Genomic DNA, 22,316 nt, shown 5'->3' on the forward strand with positions numbered 1-22,316 from the left:
GTTTTGAAGAAGTGCTCTGCCCCAAAGTTTCAGAGTTCAGTCTCCTCCAGCCAACTGTATCGGCTGCACTGGGAGCTGCATTCTATGGGGCTTCATTGGTTGACTGCAAGCTACCTATCAACTTCAAAGAGAATTCCAGGCGTCTATACCATTTCAAATGGGGCAGCGAGCAAAACTAGGTCTGGATGTATCTTTTTGTGAGCATGTCTATAATGGGTGGCAGGAAATCAAGCTTTGGTTGTTACCTAGAAAAGGTATGGGCTACATTTTTAATAGCATCTTTTCAGCAGCGAAGCTACTACAAGGGATGCCATCATGTTTATGGACAAAAAATTTTTTACATAATAACAATGAGTGATGAAAAATATGTGCCTTAGTGCTTTTTTTATTTTTCTGAACCTTGAAGGTTGACATTGCAATTTTGTTTTTTATGTCAGTGTACCCTCACTTGTGAACTCAAGCCTCTGCTCTAAGAGGCTTGTCTTCTTTGCCTTTTTATACCCAGAGAATACTTGTTTTCCTAATGTGGTTTACGTTGAGCATGTGGCTGTGCATATGCATCGCAATACACTTTGTGCAGTCTATTGGAGCAGTGGTGATTTTAGTTTTTATTTGCGAATTTAAAAAAAAGTATACTTTCATATATCACCACATTTTCAAGTCCAGTGTGCCCGTGCTTTTCAACGTATAAGTCATGATTCCAAGGAGGGTCGCCACATATTATTCGGTGAAGGGGGTCATCAGAAGTAGACAGAACACTTTATAATGGTTCACAGACTGCTGTTCTGCATCACAAAACAGCTGATTCAAACAGAACCTTAGATGTTTTGATGTGCTGGATGAACATGAACACTTGAGTGAACGATGCCTCTCAGTGTATCAAAGGGTATCTTTGCTCTGAAACTTTGCTCTAGAGCAATGCTTGTTTCTGATACTTTTAGAAGAGAGAAATAAGCAAGTCAGTGCAACATATAACTCAAGCCTGCCAAAGATATGTCCCCCATATTCCGAAACGTCCCTCCACTCAAGGCTTCACCTTCACTTGAGAAAGCCAATGGGAGCGCAGTCTTCTGGCAGAGCAAGTCACTGCATATCGCCGATAATCTGCAGAGATTCTTGAGAAGTGCTGCATAATTTTCAGTTGAGCAGTGGCACAGTGCTCAACTCTGTAAAGCGAAGGATGAAAATGTAGTCAAGAAGTGTTTGTGAATACGGGAGTACTTGTTCACCCGGGCCACTCGAGAAATTTTGGCTGATTTGGCTGGAAGATACACCCATCTTTTGGGGGGGGGGGGGGGGGGGAGCAATTAGAGACGTCTTCAGGCCCTTTTTACAGTGTACGCATCCACAGTATGCATTCCATTTTATATTTTTCAAAAAATGTGCTGCACAGCATATTGGAGAAAAAAAAGCAGAAGAAAAGCATAGAGACCTGAGTGTACACACGTTTCGAACTCATTTTGTTATTTTGTGAATGTTGAGCCAAGTTTTACGGACAAATTATGTTCACTCATCTGTCCTTAAAGCATTTGTCAGCAATCTTCCAATAGTGGAAGGATGCAAGAGGTGTTATTGTCTCGTGTAAGTCTATACAAAAGTTCCTGAAGCAGACATAACTAGCGACACTCAAGTTCTAGGAGAATATCGCTGACCAAAACAGTGTGCTGCCTGACAGCACTTGTTGTGCCAAGTTTGTTGCCGCATTCTTCTTCATCTAGAAGTAAATCACCTTTAATGTTTAGGCAAGATAACCACTGGTAATTAAGCGTAACTGACTGTATTCCCAGAGAAGGAAACCGCACCAGGGGGAGACTGAAAGTTAGGTGGGCTGATGAGATTAAAAAGTTTGCAGGTATAAAGTGGAAGCAGAAAGCACAAGACCGGGTTGATTGGCGGATCATGGGAGTGGGCACAGTCAGGCTGATGATGATGATGTGTGTTTGTGTGTGTGTGTGTGTATATATATATATATATATATATATATATATATATATATATATATATATACACACACACACACACACACACACACACACACACACCTTACCTCCCCTCCCGCAATATACAGATCAGTGTCATGTATGTGAAATTTAAAGGCTGGCATGTGTGATATTCACTTTTATGCTCTAACACCACATACAATTTTTTTTTATTGTAACTTTCACATCCATGTAACAAAAAACGTCGCAAACACTTGTTTGGTCCCATAGCCTAACTGGCTAGTAGAGGGACCAATTGTGTGACATACCTACATGCTTGCCGAAGCTGTTACACAGCGACAAAGGACATCAAACTGGATACAATGTTTAAAAATAGAAAAAAGCAAAAAACACATGATTGAATTATACAAAGAAACATAGCATAGAACATAGCTACTTATAGCACAGAATAATAATAGCACTAGAATAATACTAATCATAATAATAATAATAATAATACTAAATGACTATACAGACATATTACTTAGAAAGTTCGCCTAATTCCTAATTTCATTTAATATTTATATTTTGTCTCATGTTATGGTTGTGGCTGAAAAAATGACATGATTTATTTCACTTTTATCAAATTTTGCCTGGTCAACATTGACCATGTCAGTTGCAAATGGCCCCTTTCCATAACGTGCAAAAAAGAGCCAGTCATTATTAAGAAATTTGACTCCGATCAGATGCATTTCCCATCAAACAAATGTTGTGTGGCTGGGAAATGAGAAATCTGTAATGCCCAGGAGTGTTACTATGCATGGCCAAAGCTACTGAAATTACCTGTTATGTTGCAGATGATTTTCTTTCTGTGTTATACAAAGGTGACAAAATGCAGTTGTCACTCTTACCCTGCCATTTGTATACATCTGTTTTCGACACTTGTTATTATTGCACCGATACATCAGTACTGTTCAATGGAACCTCTGGATGGCAAGTATGTCTATTTGTTTATGATTGTTCAGATTTTTCATGTTTCTGGCAAACCATTTCTTGCAACCTTCACCCACTCTCTCCTGCTTTATTGTAACCACTTGCAGGAGTTAAGTAAGTGAAATGTCAGCATTTATTAGCTGTAAACAAAAAAAATGGTGTGGAAAGTTTAGTGCTTTTTCAAGAGCAAGCCTTTCTATAAAAATAGAAACTTGACTGGTAGAGTTAGAGGATCTGAAATTTAAGACATATAGTTGTTAATTTTATTACTCGTTGCAGTCCTATAACAATATGTATGATTAAAATAAGTTGATCCTTCTGGCAATCTCTCTTTTGTGCTGTAGTTGTGTGATCTAATTTTGATACTGTGAGGCTCAAAGCTGGACAGCATTGATGGTTAAAATCTGCCTAAAATGGTTTGCTTAGTTCTAGTGAAGCAGTCTGTCAAAATTTGTAACCTATTATACCGTAGGCAGGTGACCCCTGAATGAGCTGGCCCTTTACCCTTGTCACCTTTCTGAAATTGCGTCAGAAGAGTTAATTGCAAATTTTGATACTGAAGAACAAGTTGTCATGATTGTCATAGAAATCATCCGTGAAATATGAGGAATACAGTGCAAACATAGGATGTTGTTACGTGCAATTTTCGTGTAAACTTGAAACTGATTAGACAAAAAAATGTGATTAGAACAGTACACTCGCTAAACAAAAATTTGTTGAATGGAACTGCTGCTTAAATGTAACAACTGCTTCCAGCACAATTGGTTTCTAAAAGTCTCCACCCTTGTTCATCTTTCGGTAAATGGAACTCCTGTTGAATGGAACACATTTTCCTGGTTTCTTCAGGTTCTGTTTAACGAAAGTCTACTATGTCTTGCCACCCTAACTCTGCACACATTCTCTGCACACATTCAAACAGCTGAAAAACTAAACCATATATATATATATATATATATATATATATATATATATATATATATATATATATATATATATATAAACTTGGTTACAATTGAAAAATATGTACATTTTGGTTTTACTTTAAGTGTAAATGTTTTAAGTAAGAACACTTGAATGGGCAGCCATTCAGGAAGACCAACATTCAAGAGGTTCTTCTAGATGCTAATTTATTGCTGGCCTAAAGCTGTTTCTACTTTGCAAGCCTCAGATTGAATGAATGAATAAACTTTATTTTCGTATCCGGCATGTTTGTGATCTGGGCTAGACCGCCAAAGAGGTACTGGGAGACCTTGTCTCTGTACAGCCTCCCTGGCCTGCTGGATAGCCCATTTTTCGGTCTTGACCCCCGAGCTGAGCAGCGCAAGCCGCCACTGCTCCCAGAGTCCCGGAGGGCCTCAAGAAAAATTGTTGATAATTTGGGGCATTCCCATAACATATGTTTTGCAAGACGCATTTTCTGTTACACATAGCGTACATTTATTGTCTGGGTATAAGTGTGGGCAGCTCCTGTGGAGGTGCACAGGGTTTGGTTAAGAGTTAGTCTATAGCTGTCGGTATTCCGATGCTTCTGGCCTGTTTAGACTCTGGTGATGTGCGGGAAAGTCGCACCTTGCTTTTCTGTAGTGTTGCATGTATTCTGTGTAGCTTTTAAATCGGTCTTTGCGTGGTACGTCAGCGGCGCCAGGGATGATCACCGAACAGTGTGGTTGGTTGCGCAGGGGGTTAATTTTCGCGACAACTCATGAGCCTGCTCATTCGGATTGGTAAATCAGTCTCTGTGTGCACCAGGAACTATACGAGGTATTTGGGTTCATCTACTTTGCATAGTTCTTGGTTATTAACGATGATTCTAAGGGCTTGTTGTGAAATCTGTCCTTGCATAAAATTTTTTATGGGTACTTGCAAATAGCTCAGAATGAATGAGTGTTTGTTGGAGGCGATAGTCATGCTATGTCTACCTTCTCAGCCTCCTCTATATTGTTTGTTATGACAGAGCACACATTAATACAAATGCCAGATGTGCCGATCAGGACAGCAGTGTAAGCCTTTTGTTCAGAGTATGGGCTAGCATCTACAAAGAAAGATTTACTGTTCATGTTGTGTGCTTTGACCAGTGCTTTTGCTCGGCGTTTTCTATGGTCCGTGTTGATAATGGGGTTAGAGACGATCTTAGCTCTGATTGTATTGAGGATGTCATGTTTGACACCATGTTGTGCATGGTACATGATTCTTAATCTACTCATTATATTTCTTTGTTTTAGTTTTAGTGAGCGTTTCAAGCTGAAACCCTCAGATTCGTGTGAAACTTTAGTTAGCATCTTTTTAACTTTTGAACTGTAGAATTGAATGTTAGGGCATGATAATATGAGTACTTTGTACGGGAAGAAGTACCTTAGCAGCAGAATTTATCCTGTCCAGTTATTTTCATATTTTATTTGCTAATGCTTTTATTATTTTAGTCTGTTCTGAGGCAAACCTTACAGACCCATGGTGTTCGTGGCAAAGAGCCTTGACTTTGCAGTACAACATGGTCGTAACCCATCACTGCAGCAGTTGTCACTCAGCAACTTAGGCTAGGGTGTACCTTTCACCATTGAGAACGGCTGTCTTCATACGGTTTCTGAGCCTTTTCAAGTTTTCTGGCATTTAGAGTGAACACAACTGGATGACTGCTTTCTAAAGAAATGCTGTCAACTAAAGGCCAAATCAAGATTAATGACATGCGAACAAAAATTTTGGAACTAGAACCTGGGCTCCACGTTTTGAGACATTTTACTGTTTAGCCTTCTCAGAGTAAAAGCCTGTCCACCTGCTGAAGTGATAAGTGCACTCGCTGGAAAGTACAGATATATGTATGTTTAATGCTTATTTCTGTTTCAAATAGATTCAGTGTATGATGGCTTGCATTACATTCAGTGAGTATGTTTATTAAACATCAGGCTATGAAGTTTAGATGTGTTGGCACGCTTTGCACTGTACCTTGTACTGAAACATATTTGCACACTCTTTTGGTTATCCACTCCCCTGAACCTCATTTTAGGTTTAACTGGTAACTGCCGTACTGATTTACCAAAACTTAAGTACTGACATCTGAAGCTTGGTGAGCAACAAACATGTCTTTCACTATGTTTGTATTTGTGTTTTTGAACTTGTAGCAATTTGTAGCATGAAAGTATGTCTTCAAAATAGTGTGCCATAATCAAATGTACATTAGAATCCTGTAATAGTACTGTATTTGCATAGTTATTAGTTATAATGTTTCATCATAAGCTAGGCAAAGCTCTCTTGATGACGTTTCATTGTTCTATACTGTAATGTTTAAAGGTATTATGGTTAGGGTACACTGATGTGGTTTCTATTTTCCCAAAACCTTGATTATTTTATTCAGTTTTTGTTTCCACCTGAAATTTTTTTTATTTACTGCACTGCGCACAAGTTGTACTGGAATGAGCAAGCAGCTGTAAACTTTCTTACCTTTATATATTATAAATAGCTGCTTAGAACTGCCGTGGCACCTCGGTGCTACTATTTTATTTTAAGAGTCCGAAACCAAGCCTCAACAGTAAGCAAAAAATGTTGCATGCCAAGAGACACATTTGACAAAGACAAGCAACCAATTTTGCTGGATACTAACTGCCTATGTGTTGGCAATATGGCTTTGAAAGACTTCATAATAAGCAGAAATGGCTGTAAAATGCTGCCACTAGGCATGATTATATATATTAATGAGATCTGACAGACAATAATGCCAAGGAATGGTTCCTTGGCATTATTGTCTGTTAGATCTCAATAATATTGTGTCAAAACACGGAAAAACGAGCCCATAGGTTAAACACTTCTGTCCCTTATATATATATATATATAGGTATGGTATATGACACAACGGGAGCGTCGTCAACAAGGATAAATATATTTATTTCCCAACAGTTTCGGGAGGGGTCCTCCCTTCATCAGGGGATGAGTTATATAACATCAGGGGATGAGTGTATAACTCATCCCCTGATGAAGGGAGGACCCCTCCCGAAACTGTTGGGAAATAAATATATTTATCCTTGTTGACAACGTTCCCATTGTGCCATATCCCATACCTTCACGAAAACTAACTGGCCCATTGAATTATTACTCCCACTATATATATATATACTGTTGTAGCACCGAAAGGCGGGCGAGTTGGAACTTATCCATAGTGGGCAGCGCACAAAAGGAAACACACAAGAGAAGGAATCAGGACAAGCGCTGGTCTAACAACTGAAAGTTTTATTTGAAAGAAAGCATATATATACATGTGTACACAGAAAATCAAGTGCTACGCAAGATTACTTCCGATCAATGAAACCAATCTCCTGTTCAGATAAAGAAACAGATGGCTGGCTAACGCAAATGCCAACACTCTTCGCCATGTGGTAAGCCTCAGCAATCTCACGTGTCCTTTGATTATGATGGCGGTCGATGATTGCGGTTTGCTCAAAAGAAGGAATACAACCGCAATCGCGGCAATGGCTGGCGAGGTGAGACAGAACCCCACCCTTTAAAGAATTTTCATGCTCCCGTAGCCTAAAATAGGGAATCACTGCAAAAGCGTTTTGCAGTGATTCCCTATGTACATTCCATTTCACATAGATTAAAGAAAGTTGGGGGGCAGTATGGGGTTGACGTTGTTTTTTCAAGTGGGAATAAATTGGGTAGCTTATGTGGCAAGATTCATAGACGCGTTAAGGGAATTACGAGGGCGGTTGATAACACGTGTTCAATCAAGCACGTTAAGAAGTATACCGCATGTTCGACCGGGGTAGTCTATAAAATTCCTTGCTCGTGCGGGAGTGTCTGCATAGGACAGACCGGTAGATGTATTAATATTAGGCTACGGGAGCATGAAAATTCTTTAAAGGGTGGGGTTCTGTCTCACCTCGCCAGCCATTGCCGCGATTGCGGTTGTATTCCTTCTTTTGAGCAAACCGCAATCATCGACCGCCATCATAATCAAAGGACACGTGAGATTGCTGAGGCTTACCACATGGCGAAGAGTGTTGGCATTTGCGTTAGCCAGCCATCTGTTTCTTTATCTGAACAGGAGATTGGTTTCATTGATCGGAAGTAATCTTGCGTAGCACTTGATTTTCTGTGTACACATGTATATATATGCTTTCTTTCAAATAAAACTTTCAGTTGTTAGACCAGCGCTTGTCCTGATTCCTTCTCTTGTGTGTTTCCTTTTGTGCGCTGCCCACTATGGATATATATATATATATATATATATATATATATATATATATATATATATATATATATATATATATATATATATATATATATATATATATATTGAGAGAGAGAGAGAAACAGACAGCAAGAGTGACATTTTAACTAAAAAATCAGTGGGCATTTGCTCTTGCTGAACACAGGACTGTAATATCACATTTTTACCTACAGTTGCAAAAGCAAGGCATAAAATTGCACGTTTTAAAGTGTAGCATTGGGGACAAATGTGTCACATTCAATTTGTCACATCAATCCAGCGAAGGAAAGAAGTGTACATTTAAGGGCTCATTTTCTTTGCTAAACACAATATTAATTAGATTTAACTGAGGATCACAAACAATTAGTTTTAATAACATCCCCTATACTTTCCTTAGCATGACTGTCGGTTAGATCTTATCAATTTAGTGAGCAATATTAAAAATGAATTAAAAATAGTGCCACATACTTTATGCATTGGTTAAAGCCTACATGAAATTATGAGAAGCAAGAAGACAAAAAAAATCAGTGCAAATATAACTCCCAGACCTATGTTATGTCTTTGGTTTAATGTTGGCGAGCCCATATTTACAAATTCCTAGGTGAGAGGAGAGAGCTAGCTGCCACCAGTAGCAAGTTGTGTGTTCTTCTACTTTCACCTTCCCTACTACATTTCAGTAAAACAAAAAAAAGTCATCGGCTTCATGAATAGTACAAAATGAACAAAAAGAGTGTGCTCATTTTCCAGCCATAATGCCAATTAATTAAGTAAAGGCATATGCAAAATGCATGTGCAGCTTTTTTCTGGCTAGCGCATTTCAAGCAAAGCCTCACAAACACAACACTACTGTTGACTTCGTACGAAAGAGCTATCACATTTGAGACGGGGGTGGCGATGGAAGTGACAGTGTGTATGATAGTCAAAACACGCTGTCGCTTCTGGGGAAACGTTCCCTGTTCCCTCGGTTTTTCACAACCAGTAACGTAACACAGAAACACACGGCACGAGTACCTCATTGAAACCAACAACAAACCTCCGCGACGCCATAAATACAACACCAATGGGACAAGTCGACAGACCCGCACCACCGCTGTTTCTAGTTTCTCGCCTGTGTTACAGTGTACTAGAAGGGGGCAGTGGAGTGAATGATGTGACCACGCCGGTCTGTGGCCGCACCGTATCTCTGCTGATTCTCCGGCGGGTGACAGTAGCGGCGGCGCTGGAGTCGCATGGTACTGAAGATCTCAGAAGCGTCTGCATTGGGAGCGCGCGCGAGTAGCCTGCGAAAGCGTGTATTTGCTTGTTTTTAGCGTATTTAATGCGTTTCAGAGCCTTTATCAGTGTATTCACACCTGCTGAGCGCAATAGTGCACGAGTAAATATGCAGACACGCATAAATTGTCTCGGGACACTCACTGTTTCAAGAGCCTGCCAACAACAACAAAAAAAAAGAAAACATGTAGTACAATCAGAATTTGCACGGATTCACCTAGCTTTTCACTCAAGCAGGGGTTTGAGCGGCGCTACATAAGTGGCTACTGGCGAGCTACAAAGGGGAAGTATCAAAACCGCGAACAAATCATACGCTCGTTTTGTCGGCAGTTTCTATATCCAGAGCACTCTTCCTCATATTAGTCCACACGCCCTCAATTGTTTCATGAGAAACCCGATTATAAGTAATGTCACCACATTTATATCGGTGACGACGTAGTTTTATCATCCCAGTTTTGCGGAAGATAATTAATGCTTTCTGAAAGGCTTTCTTGTTTTAACCACGTGCTTTCACGCTCACTTTGCTTCTTTTATGCAAGCTCCGGGAGGCCGAGCCAGGGAGCTGAGTTGAAAGAACGCCTGTACCTCCTAGTCAAGAACTTTATGCGAAAGGGGTTATCTTGAACATATTAAAAGTGCCAGTTGTATAGTATACATTGCCCGTCTGTTACTCTGCTGAAATTCACTGCAACCAGTTCTCATTTTGTATCTACAGCATGAGTTGTGCTGCTTTCCTAATATTATATTGGCATAACGCGTTGCAAGCGAGAAAATTTATCACGATGTTTACTATTATAGGTGCAGTTCTTTTATTAAGTGTCATAAGTGTAGGCAGGCGTTGGTGCATTTTGTTTTGCTGCGAAATATAACTTGTATATGTACTCAGTGAACACACACACACAAACATATATATATATATATATATATATATATATATATATATATATATATATATATATATATATATATATATATATATATATATATATATATATGTATATGTATATAGATTGCCGCATTGAATATGCAGCACCAAGAGAACGACAAAGAGCACGTGCAGCGAGAGAGAAAGACGAGGTTCTGATCCGACCACTTTGAATGCGCCTCTAAATTACAATTTGCATATTTGTTATTACATTATTATTAAGCAAATTCTAAACATAAATTTTAAACGTGTTCAAAATTACTGCGATTTCGATTCGAGATATATATTATTTTGTCTGGTCGAAACGGAAAAAAAAAATATTGTACTCTTTTTGTATTTACGTGTGCTTATCCTCCTTCTGTTAGGATTAAGTATCATTCGAAAGGACTTAAATTTTATATCCTCAATTCTTGGCCAATCCCCCTGAGTGGGCAAGAGCCATAGTGGAGGCATCATCATCATCACCAGTTTGTCAGTGTTCTGGTACAATGAAAGCGAGTGGTTCGGTATTCAACTGCTGCGGTTTCTGCATTGCGACACTGGTGGAGGCGCTGGGTACATGTTCGGGACGCCTGACAACAGCCCCGCATCTAGTCTAGAAAGACTTCCACGCATCGACACCCCCGTTCACCGCAGGAGCCGCCGCCTGTTAGGCCTCAGCCCAGAGTTTGGTCCATTGCCGAAAGCGTGACCGTGCCAGAAAGCATGACTGCGCCTGGAAACACAGGCCCCGACATGTCCAGCCCAAGCACGACACAGGTGACTGTTTTGAGCCCTCGACTTCCGGTTGACTTCCACGGAAACACATATGAGGACGCACGTGACTGGCTCGATGAATTCGAGCACACACCGAATGTTAACGAGTGGAACATCACACAGAAGTTGGGCTACATGTGTTTTCCGCTTCAGGACAGAGCCCGAACATGGTTTACGAATCGCATGTGGTCGTTTTGGGACGAGTTACGGCAGAAGTTTCTCGACACGTTTGCGAGCACCGAAAGATGAGAAATCGCACAGCGTCTCCTCGAGCCACGGATTCAGAAACCAAATGAATTCGTTACGATGTTTGTTGAGGACATGGCGCGGCTGTTTCATCAAGCAGATCCCAATATGCCCGAAACCAAAAAGGTTAGCCACCTCATACGGAGCGTTAAGGGGCAGTTGTTTGCTGGTCTCGTACAAAACCCGCCTACAAGTGTTGATGAATTCTTCAAGAAGGCGACATCCGTCGAACGCGCACTGCATCTACGCTACCGGCAATACGACCGCCCAACCCAGAGTGCACCGATCAGCGCGGCAGCCACGACCACAGCAACAACACCCGACGAAGGTTCTTTGCGCCAACTGATACGAGAAATCGTATAAGAAGAGGTCAAGAAGCTCGTCGCCAACCCGAATGACTGCACAATTGCCTCAGTAACAGAAGTTGTGCGCCAGGAAATCATGTAAGCGCACTCGCTTCCTGAGCCGTAGACGAGCACCCCCAGGGCAAGCTATGCAGACATAGTACGCCGACAGCCAGCGAACGTGCCGACACCGCATCAGTACCACCAGCAACATCCGACCACAGCGCCTTGGTACTACAGAGAAACTTCGACGCCAAGGCGGCCAACACTTCGCACAACTGTCATCTCGCGTACCCCTGACCATAGGCCCCTGTGCTTTCATTGTGGGGAAGAAGGCCACATCGTTCGGTACTGCCCGTATCGCGGCGCAGGGCACCAAGGATTTTCTTCCACTATTCCTCGACACCATTTCAACAAAACGCCTGACGTTGACATGAGTGTCATGACCCCGCGGGATGTTCCTCCCGAGTTTCAGTCGTGCTCACCCTCTCCTGGGCATTATTCTCCGTCCTCTAGACAAAGCACCACTGACATGCTGAGAGGGATATCTCACATTCCACGCCTGGGAAACTAAAAGCAGCGACCTTAGGGGGATGGTTGCGACTCGTCGAAGTGGTGAAAGTCCCTCAATACTGCCGAGCGAAGAGACACAAATTATCAATGATTCGACGAAAGATAGGATTGTGACTGCCGAAGTTGCAATTAAGATTGACGGACATGACGTCACGGCATTGGTTGACACTGACGCGGACTTCTCAATAATGAGTGAGAGTCTGGCAGACAAGCTCAGGAAGGTTAGGATGGAATGGACGGGACCGCAGAATAGAGGAGCTAAAGGACAGCTACCCACACCTACCGGAAAGTGTACTGCAAGAATGAAGATAGCGAATGCCTCCTTCATCGCAACTTTTGTTATTCTTTTCGGGTGTTGCAAACAGGCAATCTTAGGGATGGATTTCTAGCGTGAATATGGTGCCATCATCAATATACCGGACGGTGTACCGACCTTTTCAGTGGATCAAAGCGCAGCGCTACATCGAAAATCTCTGCGCGTCATTGACGACGTGACCGTACCTCCGTTATTGTGCCGCCTTGTTTCGGTCACGTGCAGCACGCAGCATACTGGAGAAGGAATTGCTGAACAAGTATTGACGCTTCTACTCTCTCGCGGGGTTGCAATTGCCAGAAGTATCGTCAATGTTGTGTGTGGTGAAGCGGAGGTTCTGTTGACGAATCTTACCAACGAGCGATGACACATTACACAAGGCACTACAATTGCCTACTTCGACGAGATGACCGAAATCTGCGAGTGCTGTGTAGTGCAACCGGACGAGCCACAAGCCACGTCAGCCCCACCACCTATTGACGTAAGCACGGATTTATCACCAGTGCAGAGACAGCGTCTAGTAGATCTTCTTCACCAGTTCAAAGACTGTTTTTCATCGACCTCGAGGGTCAGTCAAATGCCACTGACGAAGCACTGGATAATAATGGAGGAGACAGCAAGGCTAATACGACAGAACCCATACCGCGTAGCACCGAAAGAGCGTGAAGCAATCCAGGAACAAGTGAAGAAAATGCTCGATGATGACGTCATCCAGCCATCAAAGAGCCCTTGAGCATCGCCGGTAGTGCTGGTTAAAAAGAAAGACGGAAGCTTGCGATTTTGTGTCGACTACCGGAAGCTAAACCAGGTGACAAAGAAAGACGTGTAGCGCCGCCACGGTGGTCTAGTGGCTAAGGTACTTGGCTGCTGACCTGCAGCTCGCGGGATCAAATCCCGGCTGTGGCGGCTGCATTTCCGATGGAGGCGGAAATGTTGTAGGCCTGTGTACTCAGATTTGGGTGCACGTTAAAGAACCCCAGATGGTCAAAATTTCCGGAGCCCTCCACTACGGCGTCTCTCATAATCAAATAGTGGTTTTGGGACGTTAAACCCCACAAAATCAAAAAAGAAAGACGTGTATCCATAACCGCGCATCGATTATTCACTCGACAGGCTGAGGTATGCACGCTACTTCTCGTCAATGGACCTCAAAAGTGGGTATCGGCAAATTGAGGTTGATGAGCGAGATAGAGAAAAAACGGCTTTTGTAATGCCTGATGGGCTTTGTGAATTTAAAGTCTTGCCCTTCGGATTGTGCTCAGCCCCCGCAACATTTCAGAGACTAATGGATACCGTTCTGTCAGGCCTTAAGTGGCAGACATGTCTGGTCTATCTGGACGACGTCATTGTTTTTTCAAAAACATTTGAGGAACACCTGAGCAGGCTGCTATCAGTTTTCAGGGCAATAAGGTCTGCCGGCCTGACACTGAAACCCCACAAGTGTCATTTCGGTTTCAAGGAGCTCCAATTTTTAGGCCATGTGGTGAGCCATGAAGGTGTTTGACCTGATCCCAATAAGATTGCAGCCGTCAGAAAATTTCCAGTGCCAACAGATAAGAAAGCAGTCAGGCGTTTCCTTGGCCTATGCGCATACTACCTAAGGTTTATTGCCAATTTCTCCCACATAGTCTCGACGTGTTAACACGACTCACAAGAGAACTTGAAAGTGTGGCAGCTTGGGCTAGTTGGTATGGCGTGGCGATAGTTATAGCGCGAGCACAAAACGACGACACAGAGACAACTTCGTGTCCTTGTCTCTGTGTCATCGTTTTGTTCTCGCGCTATAACTATCGTCACAACATAAGATGTTTCGTTCACATGGGGCGATGATTAACAAGCGGCATTGGACGATCTCCGACAACGCCTGCAGACTCCGCCTGTGCTTGCTCACTTTGATGAGGATGCTCCTACCATGGTCCACACAGATGCCACCAATGCGGGTTGAGGCGCTGTACTCGTCTAGTGGCTAGACTCAGCAGAGCGTGTGATTGCATATGCTAGTAGGACGCTTTTTCGCGCCGAGTCCAACTACTCCACAACGGAAAAAGAGTGTCTTGCAGTCATATGGGCGGTTATGAAGTTTCGTCTGTACCTCTACGCTCGTTCCTTTCACGTAGTCAGCGACCATCATTCCCTCTGCTGGCTGACCAACTTGAGAGACCCGTCTGGTCGGCTCGCACGGTGGAGCTTACGCCTTCAAGAGTTTGATATGACAGTCGTGTATAAGTCTGGACGGCCGCACGCCGACGCCGATTGCTTATCAAGGTCACCCATAAAGCGCGACGATGACACAGACAATGACAACATGGCGTTTGTAGGAGTCGTCGACACCACTACGATTTCGTGCAAGCAGAAAGAATTCAGCGAGTTGCTTCCCCTTATTGAATTTTTGAATGGCCGGACAACAACCGTTCTTAGAATATTTGCAAGGAGCCTGCCGTCATTCTGCTTACATATTGGTGTTCTCTATAACAACTTTTCTCCCAGAGGAAGCACCCACCTACTTGTCGTTTCGACGTCAATCCGTGAGTAGATACTTAGTGCTTGCCACGATGAGCCAACGTCCGGTCATCTCGGATACACACGCACATTGGCCAGAATCCAACTGAAATACTACTGGCCAAGACTTCCAGCTATTGTGAAACACTACGTGCGCACGTGCCTCGATTGCCGACGACGAAAATCACCACCGTTAAAACCAGCTGGACTATTACAACCAATTCAAGTGCCCACAGTACCTTTTGCCCAAATTGAAATAGATCTCCTCGGTCCCTATACGACTTCCCATGCTGGCAACAAGTGGGTAATAGTTGACACTGATTATCTTACACGGTATGTGGAAACAAAGGCTTTGTCAAGTGGCACCGCCGTTGAAACTGCACGATTCTTCATAGAAAATATCGTCCTGAGGCATGGTGCTTCGACAACTATAATAACGGATCGAGGTACAGCTTTCACGGCCTCGCTCCTGAAGACAGTACTTGAGCTCAGTGGAACAGCCCATCGGAAAACCACTTCCTATCATCCACAAACCAACGGCTTAACAGAATGCCTCAACAAGGCTATTGCCGACATGTTGAGCATATACGTTGACGTAGATCACAAGAACTGGGACGAAATCCTACCGTACATCACGTTCGCCTATAATACAGTGCAGCAAGAAACTACACGAAGAATGCCTTTCAGTCTCCTTCATGGCCGTGAAGTGACGACAATGCTTGACACCATCTTACTGCACGACTGCAATGACATCGATTTAAACGTTGCATCTTTTACCAAACGAGTAGAAGTGAGGCAGCTTGCACGCGTCCGAATCAACCAGCAGCAACATTACTACACCCAACGTTATAATCTGTGACACTGACATGTCGTCTATCGGCCCAATGAAAAAGTCTGGGTATGGAGTCCTATCCGCCGCCGGGGACTGTCTGAAAAATTGCTGAAGAGGTATTTTGGCTCCTACACAGTTTTACAACAGCTGAGTGACATTAATTACGTGGTCGTTCATAACAGCCACTCGACAACTCGCCAGCAAAAACCAGAAATCGTGCACGTTGTGTGAATGAAGCCCTATTTTTGGGACTGATTTGCACCATACATCTACTGCATCGTCTTTTGCAGAAGAGCATCGGGATGCTGCTCTATGGAGGGGGGCAAATGCCGCATTGAATGTGCAGCTCCAAGAGAACGACAAAGAGCACGCGCAGCGAGAGAGAAAGACGAGGTTATGATCTGATCAGTTTGCCAGTGTTCTGGTACAATTAAAGCGAGTTGTCCGGTATTCAACTGCTGCTGTTTCTACATTGTGACTATATATGTGTGTGTGTGTGTGTGTGTGTGTGTGTGTGTGTGTGTGTGTGTGTGTGTGTGTGTGTGTGTGTGTGTGTGTGTGTGTGTGTGTGTGTGTGTGTGTGTGTGTATATATATATATATATATATATATATATATATATATATATATATATATATATATATAAGGGAAAGAAGTGTATACCTAAGGGGGCTCGTTTTTCCGTGTTTTAACACAATATTAATGAGATCTAACAGACAGTAATGCCAAGGAATGTACAGGGGAAGTTATTAGAACCAATAGAATGTAAATAAGAAAAAAGAAAAGTGGATGAAAAAATAACCAGCCGTGAGCTGGTTATTTTTTCATCCACTTTTCTTTCTTCTTATTTACATTCCATTGGTTCTAATAACTTCCCCTGTACATTCCTTGGCATTACTGTTTGTTAGATCTCATATATATATATCCACAAGTACACGCATTTAAGTCGCACGTCACCCGTCCCCTTAACAATATCCATGCAATACCAATTAAAACAGCCGCTATTTTTACACCGTGCATTTTTGTCGAACTACGTTAGACTTGAACTAGTTTTGAGACCTCATACTGTCGAAAAGGTGAAATTTACTGTGCGCATTAGTACAGAGGCACGCTATTCACCTTCGCCAACTGTAAACGTTCGGCGCAGGGCTACCCAGGATTTTAATTTTTTTGAGGGGGGGTGAGTGCAGCAGAATGACTAACTTTGGCAATTGGTGGTCGCTGTGAATACGTGTAAATATTTTAGTATACCCTGAAAAGTTAAATTACGAAAACATTTCGTGGTGTAAGGGGTTCAAATTCCTTCCTCGCCCCTCTACTTACGGCCTCCTGGTCCTGCGTGCGTTTAACATGGTACTTTTTTTTTTCATTGCACAGCTTTCTGAGGGCAGCTAACTTCGCATAAGTTGACTCAGTTATTCGTAATATCGTAGGCGCCTGTCAACGAAGAAAGAGTCGAGAGAAGAAATCTGAATAAGACACGCCCTTCCAAATAATTTTCGATCTCTCACAAGGACTTTTATGGAGCTCAAATTCAGTAGATTGGTGTGTCATACTTCAAGGTTATAACATCATGTGCTATACATGCATGATGGGCAGGTACGAAGAAATCTGCATCAAAAACGCAAACCGGAGAAACCGGAGCGCATAGCAGTTACTGCGCACGGCTCTTTCAGTACTATTCGATTGCAGCGCTGCCGCTACGGGCAACGCGGAAAGCATCAGGCGGCGAGGCGCGGTCACTCTACCTCTGTTACAGTAACTACAATAGGGAAGTGTGATGAACGCGCCGGCTAGCACGTAACGCCTCGAGAGAAAACCACTAGATGGTGCTGGCACACGTGCAAACGTGTGCCAGCGCCATCTGTAGAAATTGTAAATCTGTAAATCACCATCTGTAAATCTTTCTAAGGTGTAGAAGGGATGCATCCCTTCTGATCAATGAAAATATTAGAAAAAAGGGAGCTCAGTGGCTGGGAGAAGTACACAAAAAGATAGAAAGGCTTGAAATCACCTAAACTCCCTAAGAAATGAGGCGAGCCTAGAGCAGAGGTTTATAAGTACAGCTCAAGGTGCTAGGCTAGAAGGGGACGAAGCTATTGAATATATAAGAACAAGGGTGACAGAACAATTTTAACAAAGAAGTGCTTTATGCACCACAATAGACAAGGATGAATCAAGTGGCGCAATGGCTCCATTTATTTTCACAAGGAGAGTGGGAAAGGGCTGAGAAGAGGGTTCCTAGTAGTACATCATCAGACCCAGATGGCATTCCAATTATGCTGATAAAGACATTAGGTCCGAAGTCTAAGCAGGCTTTGAGAGGCAGTGAGCAAAATAATAATCGATGGTGAAGTCCCCGATGGATGGAAACTTAGGAGGACGAGCATGATCTATAAAGGAAAGGGGGACAAATCTGGCATTACCAACTACCGTCCTATAACAGTGACATCAGAGGTCTACAGACTGGAGATGCAGATTTTAAAGGAAACACTTCAGGCATGGATAGAGGATGAGGGGGTGCTGGGGGAACTGCGGATGGGTTTCGGAAACACAGGAGGTTGTAAGACAATCTGTTCTCACTGACGCAGTGCATCGAAATAGCAGAAAAGGAACACAGGCCCCTGTGGCTAGCATTTTTGGATATCAAAGGAGCATACGATATCGTGGTTAAAGAGAACTTGTGGGGAATACTGGACACACTAGGTGTGGAAGATGGTGTCACTAATCTTTTAAAGGATATCTATAAATGTAACAAGGTAGTTATAAAGTGGGAAAAACAGGTATCCAAGCTTACAGAAGTAAAACGGGGCTTAGGCAGGGGTGTGTCCCCTGTCACCCTTGTTATTCATTTGGCCTCTAATTCTACAAGTATTAGAGGCCAAATTAGAGGGAAGTGGAGTGGGCTTCAACCTCTCTTTCGTCAAACAAGGAAAACTCATTGAACAGGCACTACCAGCATTGATGTACGCAGATGATATAGTGCTAATGGCTGACAACAAGGAAGATTTGCAGAGATTGATGGACATCTGCGGTAATGAGGGATATAGGTTAGATTTCAGATTCAGTAAGAAAAAATCAGCAGTCATGATTATTAATGATAATAAAGGTAGTGAGCTTGGGATACAGGAGGTCACGCAAGAGATAACAGATAAATACAAATATCTGGGCGTTTGGATAAGCAATGGGACCGAGTACCTAAGTGAACACGAACTGTATGTGACAACTAAAGGTAACAGGAATGCAGCAGTGATGAAAAATAGGGCACTGTGGAATTACAATAGGTATGATGTTGTGAGAGGAATATGGAAAGGGGTCATGGTTCCGGGTCTGACGTTCGGCAATGGGGTCTTGTGCAGGAGATCAGAAGTCCAAGCAAGATTAGAAATTAAGCAACGTGGAATAGGTAGGATTGCTTTAGGAGCTCACGGGAATACACCAAATCAGGGCCCGAGTACAAGGTGATATCGGATGGACATTATTTGGGGGCAGGAAAGCTAGCAGCAAGATAAAATTTGAGAAGCAATTGAGAGAAATGGGGGAGGAGCGTTGGGCTAGAAAGGTATTCAGCTACTTGTACATGAAGAATATCGATACAAAATGGAAGAAGCGAACCAGAAAATTGACTGGTAAATACTTAGAAAACAGCAGGGGGCCAAACCAAAAAGAATTATCGGTTAAGAAGAACGTGAAGGAAGCTGATACCGATATGTGCAGAATCGGCATGATTAAGAAGTCCGCACTAGAGATCTATTGAACTTTTAAGCCGGAAATTGCCAAGGAAAGAATATGATAACACTCGCGGTAGTTCTCTGCTGTTTGAGACCAGAACGGGAGTATTATGAACCAAGACATATCGGGCCAAATACGAAGGGGTATACACGGTATGCAGTGCGTGTGGAGAGGAAGAAGAAACTGCCGAACACTTGATAATGTTCTGTAAAGGGCTTCACCCTATAGTTCAGGATGATGGCGCATAGTTTTTCAAAGCAGTTGGGTTTAGGTACGGGGAGAGAAAAATAGACTTTAAGCGGGGAGAATAACTAGAAGGAGGTTATCTGATTGGTGGCTAAAGTCAAGGCACGAGTGAAAATTAAACCTTTCACTGCAAAGTTCGAGGCCTCAACCTCACTATTTAAAGGGAAATAAACAAATCTAGTTTTCGGTTCACTAAGTATTACGGCTTGGTGGCGTCAGCTACCGCCCGATCTAAAAGGGTACAGTCATATCAATCCATCCATCCATCCACGTCCCCTAAGGCGGCGATGTGCTGCGCAGAGACGGCAATCAACCACGCGCGCGGCCAATGTGAAACATTTAGAATTTATTATTTTTTTTTTTTGCTCGTACATGGCCTCAAATGGCGACAGAGAAAATATGCTCATTAGTTTCTGAAAAACAGGATGCCTACGCAGGTGTGCGACTGAACTGAAATATCGCCAGGTCAACAAGATGCCGAAAGTGGGCCTGTGACAGCACAGAAACATTTTATCGATGTGAAGTGGTAGAAGAGTGGAACGATGAACTCAGTTGTGAGCCATTGCTTTCCACGGCGAACCAACATTTCCTCAAGCACTAATCTGTAAATAAAGCCCATAATTCAAAACATCATACTCAGAGACGAGAATCACGAGTGGTATCTGGATGAAATTCTTTTATTTTCTGCACACACGTCATACCACGCATTTCCGAGTAGTGACTCACCATGTGTTTACAACAATGCATTCTCAATAAGTTGTCGCACGTCCTTTTTCATGCCCAAGAAAAAATATTTTATAGTTCACGAGCGCCTCACAGAACATTGGGCTGCAAGCCTAGGTGACTCGCCTGAGCTTCAGGTACTTTCACTTTTCGCGGGAAGATGCTTGCTCCTTGTGGAGAACCTTTGTGTAAAAACGCAAATGGGTGAGCAGAATAACTTGTTTACTTGATTGGTGAGGCTCGGACCATGTTGTGCGCAGCCCAGTGTGACATCTTTTTTTTTTTTTTTCCAAGCAGGAAACAAGCTTTTCCAAGCTGTCACTCTGAAGATCGCTGTAGCTAAACCACTTTGAAAAAGTGATTTCAAATGCGTCTACAAATGCGAACAGCTTCTCCGAAAAGCCCCTCTCGTGCGAACCGAGAGGGGCAAAAGCGGCTGGCCGCCTCGGATGGGGGCGCTAAATCTGTTCTATACATTTACTAGGCAGCGGGGCACTTTTTGTTATCTAAAAACGGGGCGTAAACTCTGCCTCATACACTGATTCAATAAGAAAGAGGCGCCCTGCAATGAACCTTCGCCCCCCCCCCCCCCCCCCCCCTGAACGGCAAGTATGCCCATGGGTCTACCGGTCCCTTTTAATGCGTACAATTTCGCCAATCACAGTGTGCTCAAAGTGCCGGGAGGTGTACCTCTCGCCCAAGTGCAGTTCGCACACAGCCGAGTTTTCTTGAAGCCGCTTGTCAGCGCGCGGGATCGCTCTCCGCCACTGCGCTAACAGAGCTTCGTTCTTCGGAACGTCGAACAACGCATGCTTCTCTTTAGCTGACTTGTAGCCTGTAGTGAATCCCGGGACGAATCAATGGCTTTGTTTTCGCGCCATGAGAGTGCATACAGCAGCATTGGTGTCAGAATGTCCCCCCAATTAAACAAACAAGGACGAACGCGCCCGACGAAACTGACGGAAACGTGCAAACAACGTATAAATAGAGTGCCTCGATGCGGGAGCGCGCGGGCATCAAGGCACCCTACGTATAAACGATTGCGCGCGTCCCCACGCGGCTCTTTCTTAGAAGCTTCAAATGGATAGATGGATGGATAGATGGATGAATAATTATGGCTGTACCCTTTAGATTGGGCGGTGGCTAGCGCTACTAAGCCGTAATACTTAATGAACCAAAAACTAGATTTATATTTTTTCCTTTAAATAGTGAGGATGAGGATTCGTACTTTGCAGTGAAGAGTTTAATTTTCACTCCTACCTCGACTTTAGCCACCAATCAGATAACCTCCTTCTAGTTAATTCTACCCGATTAAAGTCTATTTTGCCCTCCCTGTCCCTAAACCCCAGTGCTTTGAAAAAAAATCTGCGCAATCATCCTGAACTATAAGGTGAAGCCCTTTGCAGAACATTATCAAGTGTTCTACAGTTTTCTTCTCCTCTCCGCATGCACTGCATACCGTGTCTACCCCCTCGTATTTGGCCCGATATGTCTTGGTTCGCAATACTCCCGTCCTGACCTCAAACAGTAGAGAACTACCCCGAGTATTATCATAGATCCTTTCCTTTCCTTGGCAATTTCTTGCTTAAAGGTTTGATGGATCTCTAGTGCGGACTTCTTAATCATGCCAATTCTGCACATATCGGTATCAGCTTCCTTCACGTTCTTCTTCACCAATAATTCTTTTTGGTTTGGCCCCCTGCTGTTTTCCAAGTATTTACCAGTCAATTTTCTGGTTCGCTTCCT

At 43.1% G+C, this 22,316-nt stretch overlaps 2 protein-coding genes across 6 annotated transcripts in view; both read left to right on the forward strand.

Annotated features, from left to right (window-relative positions):
- Positions 1-5,825, forward strand: part of Nagk (N-acetylglucosamine kinase) — a 29,209-nt gene extending 23,384 nt beyond the window's left edge. Inside the window, exons 9-10 of one of the 3 annotated variants that reach the window (XR_012886826.1) lie at positions 1-254; positions 2,777-5,825. Coding sequence is in view for 2 of the 3 variants with exons in the window: in XM_037426979.2 (XP_037282876.1) it covers positions 1-179 (179 nt within the window). In the remaining variant the exon portion in view is untranslated. The other 2 variants (XM_037426979.2, XM_037426978.2) reach the window with 2 other exon arrangements.
- LOC119175931 (hexosaminidase D) overlaps positions 2,779-22,316 on the forward strand; it is a 26,199-nt gene continuing 6,661 nt past the window's right edge. Inside the window, exons 1-2 of one of the 3 annotated variants that reach the window (XM_037426972.2) lie at positions 2,779-2,916; positions 5,914-5,973. The gene's annotated coding sequence lies outside the window, so the exon portion shown is untranslated. Of the gene's footprint in view, positions 2,917-5,650; positions 5,789-5,913; positions 5,974-22,316 lie in introns of those variants that run through there. The other 2 variants (XM_075877116.1, XM_075877115.1) reach the window with 2 other exon arrangements.

Source organism: Rhipicephalus microplus, chromosome X, assembly GCF_043290135.1.
Source record: "Rhipicephalus microplus isolate Deutch F79 chromosome X, USDA_Rmic, whole genome shotgun sequence".
In the NCBI taxonomy this organism is placed as follows: Eukaryota; Metazoa; Arthropoda; class Arachnida; order Ixodida; family Ixodidae; genus Rhipicephalus; species Rhipicephalus microplus.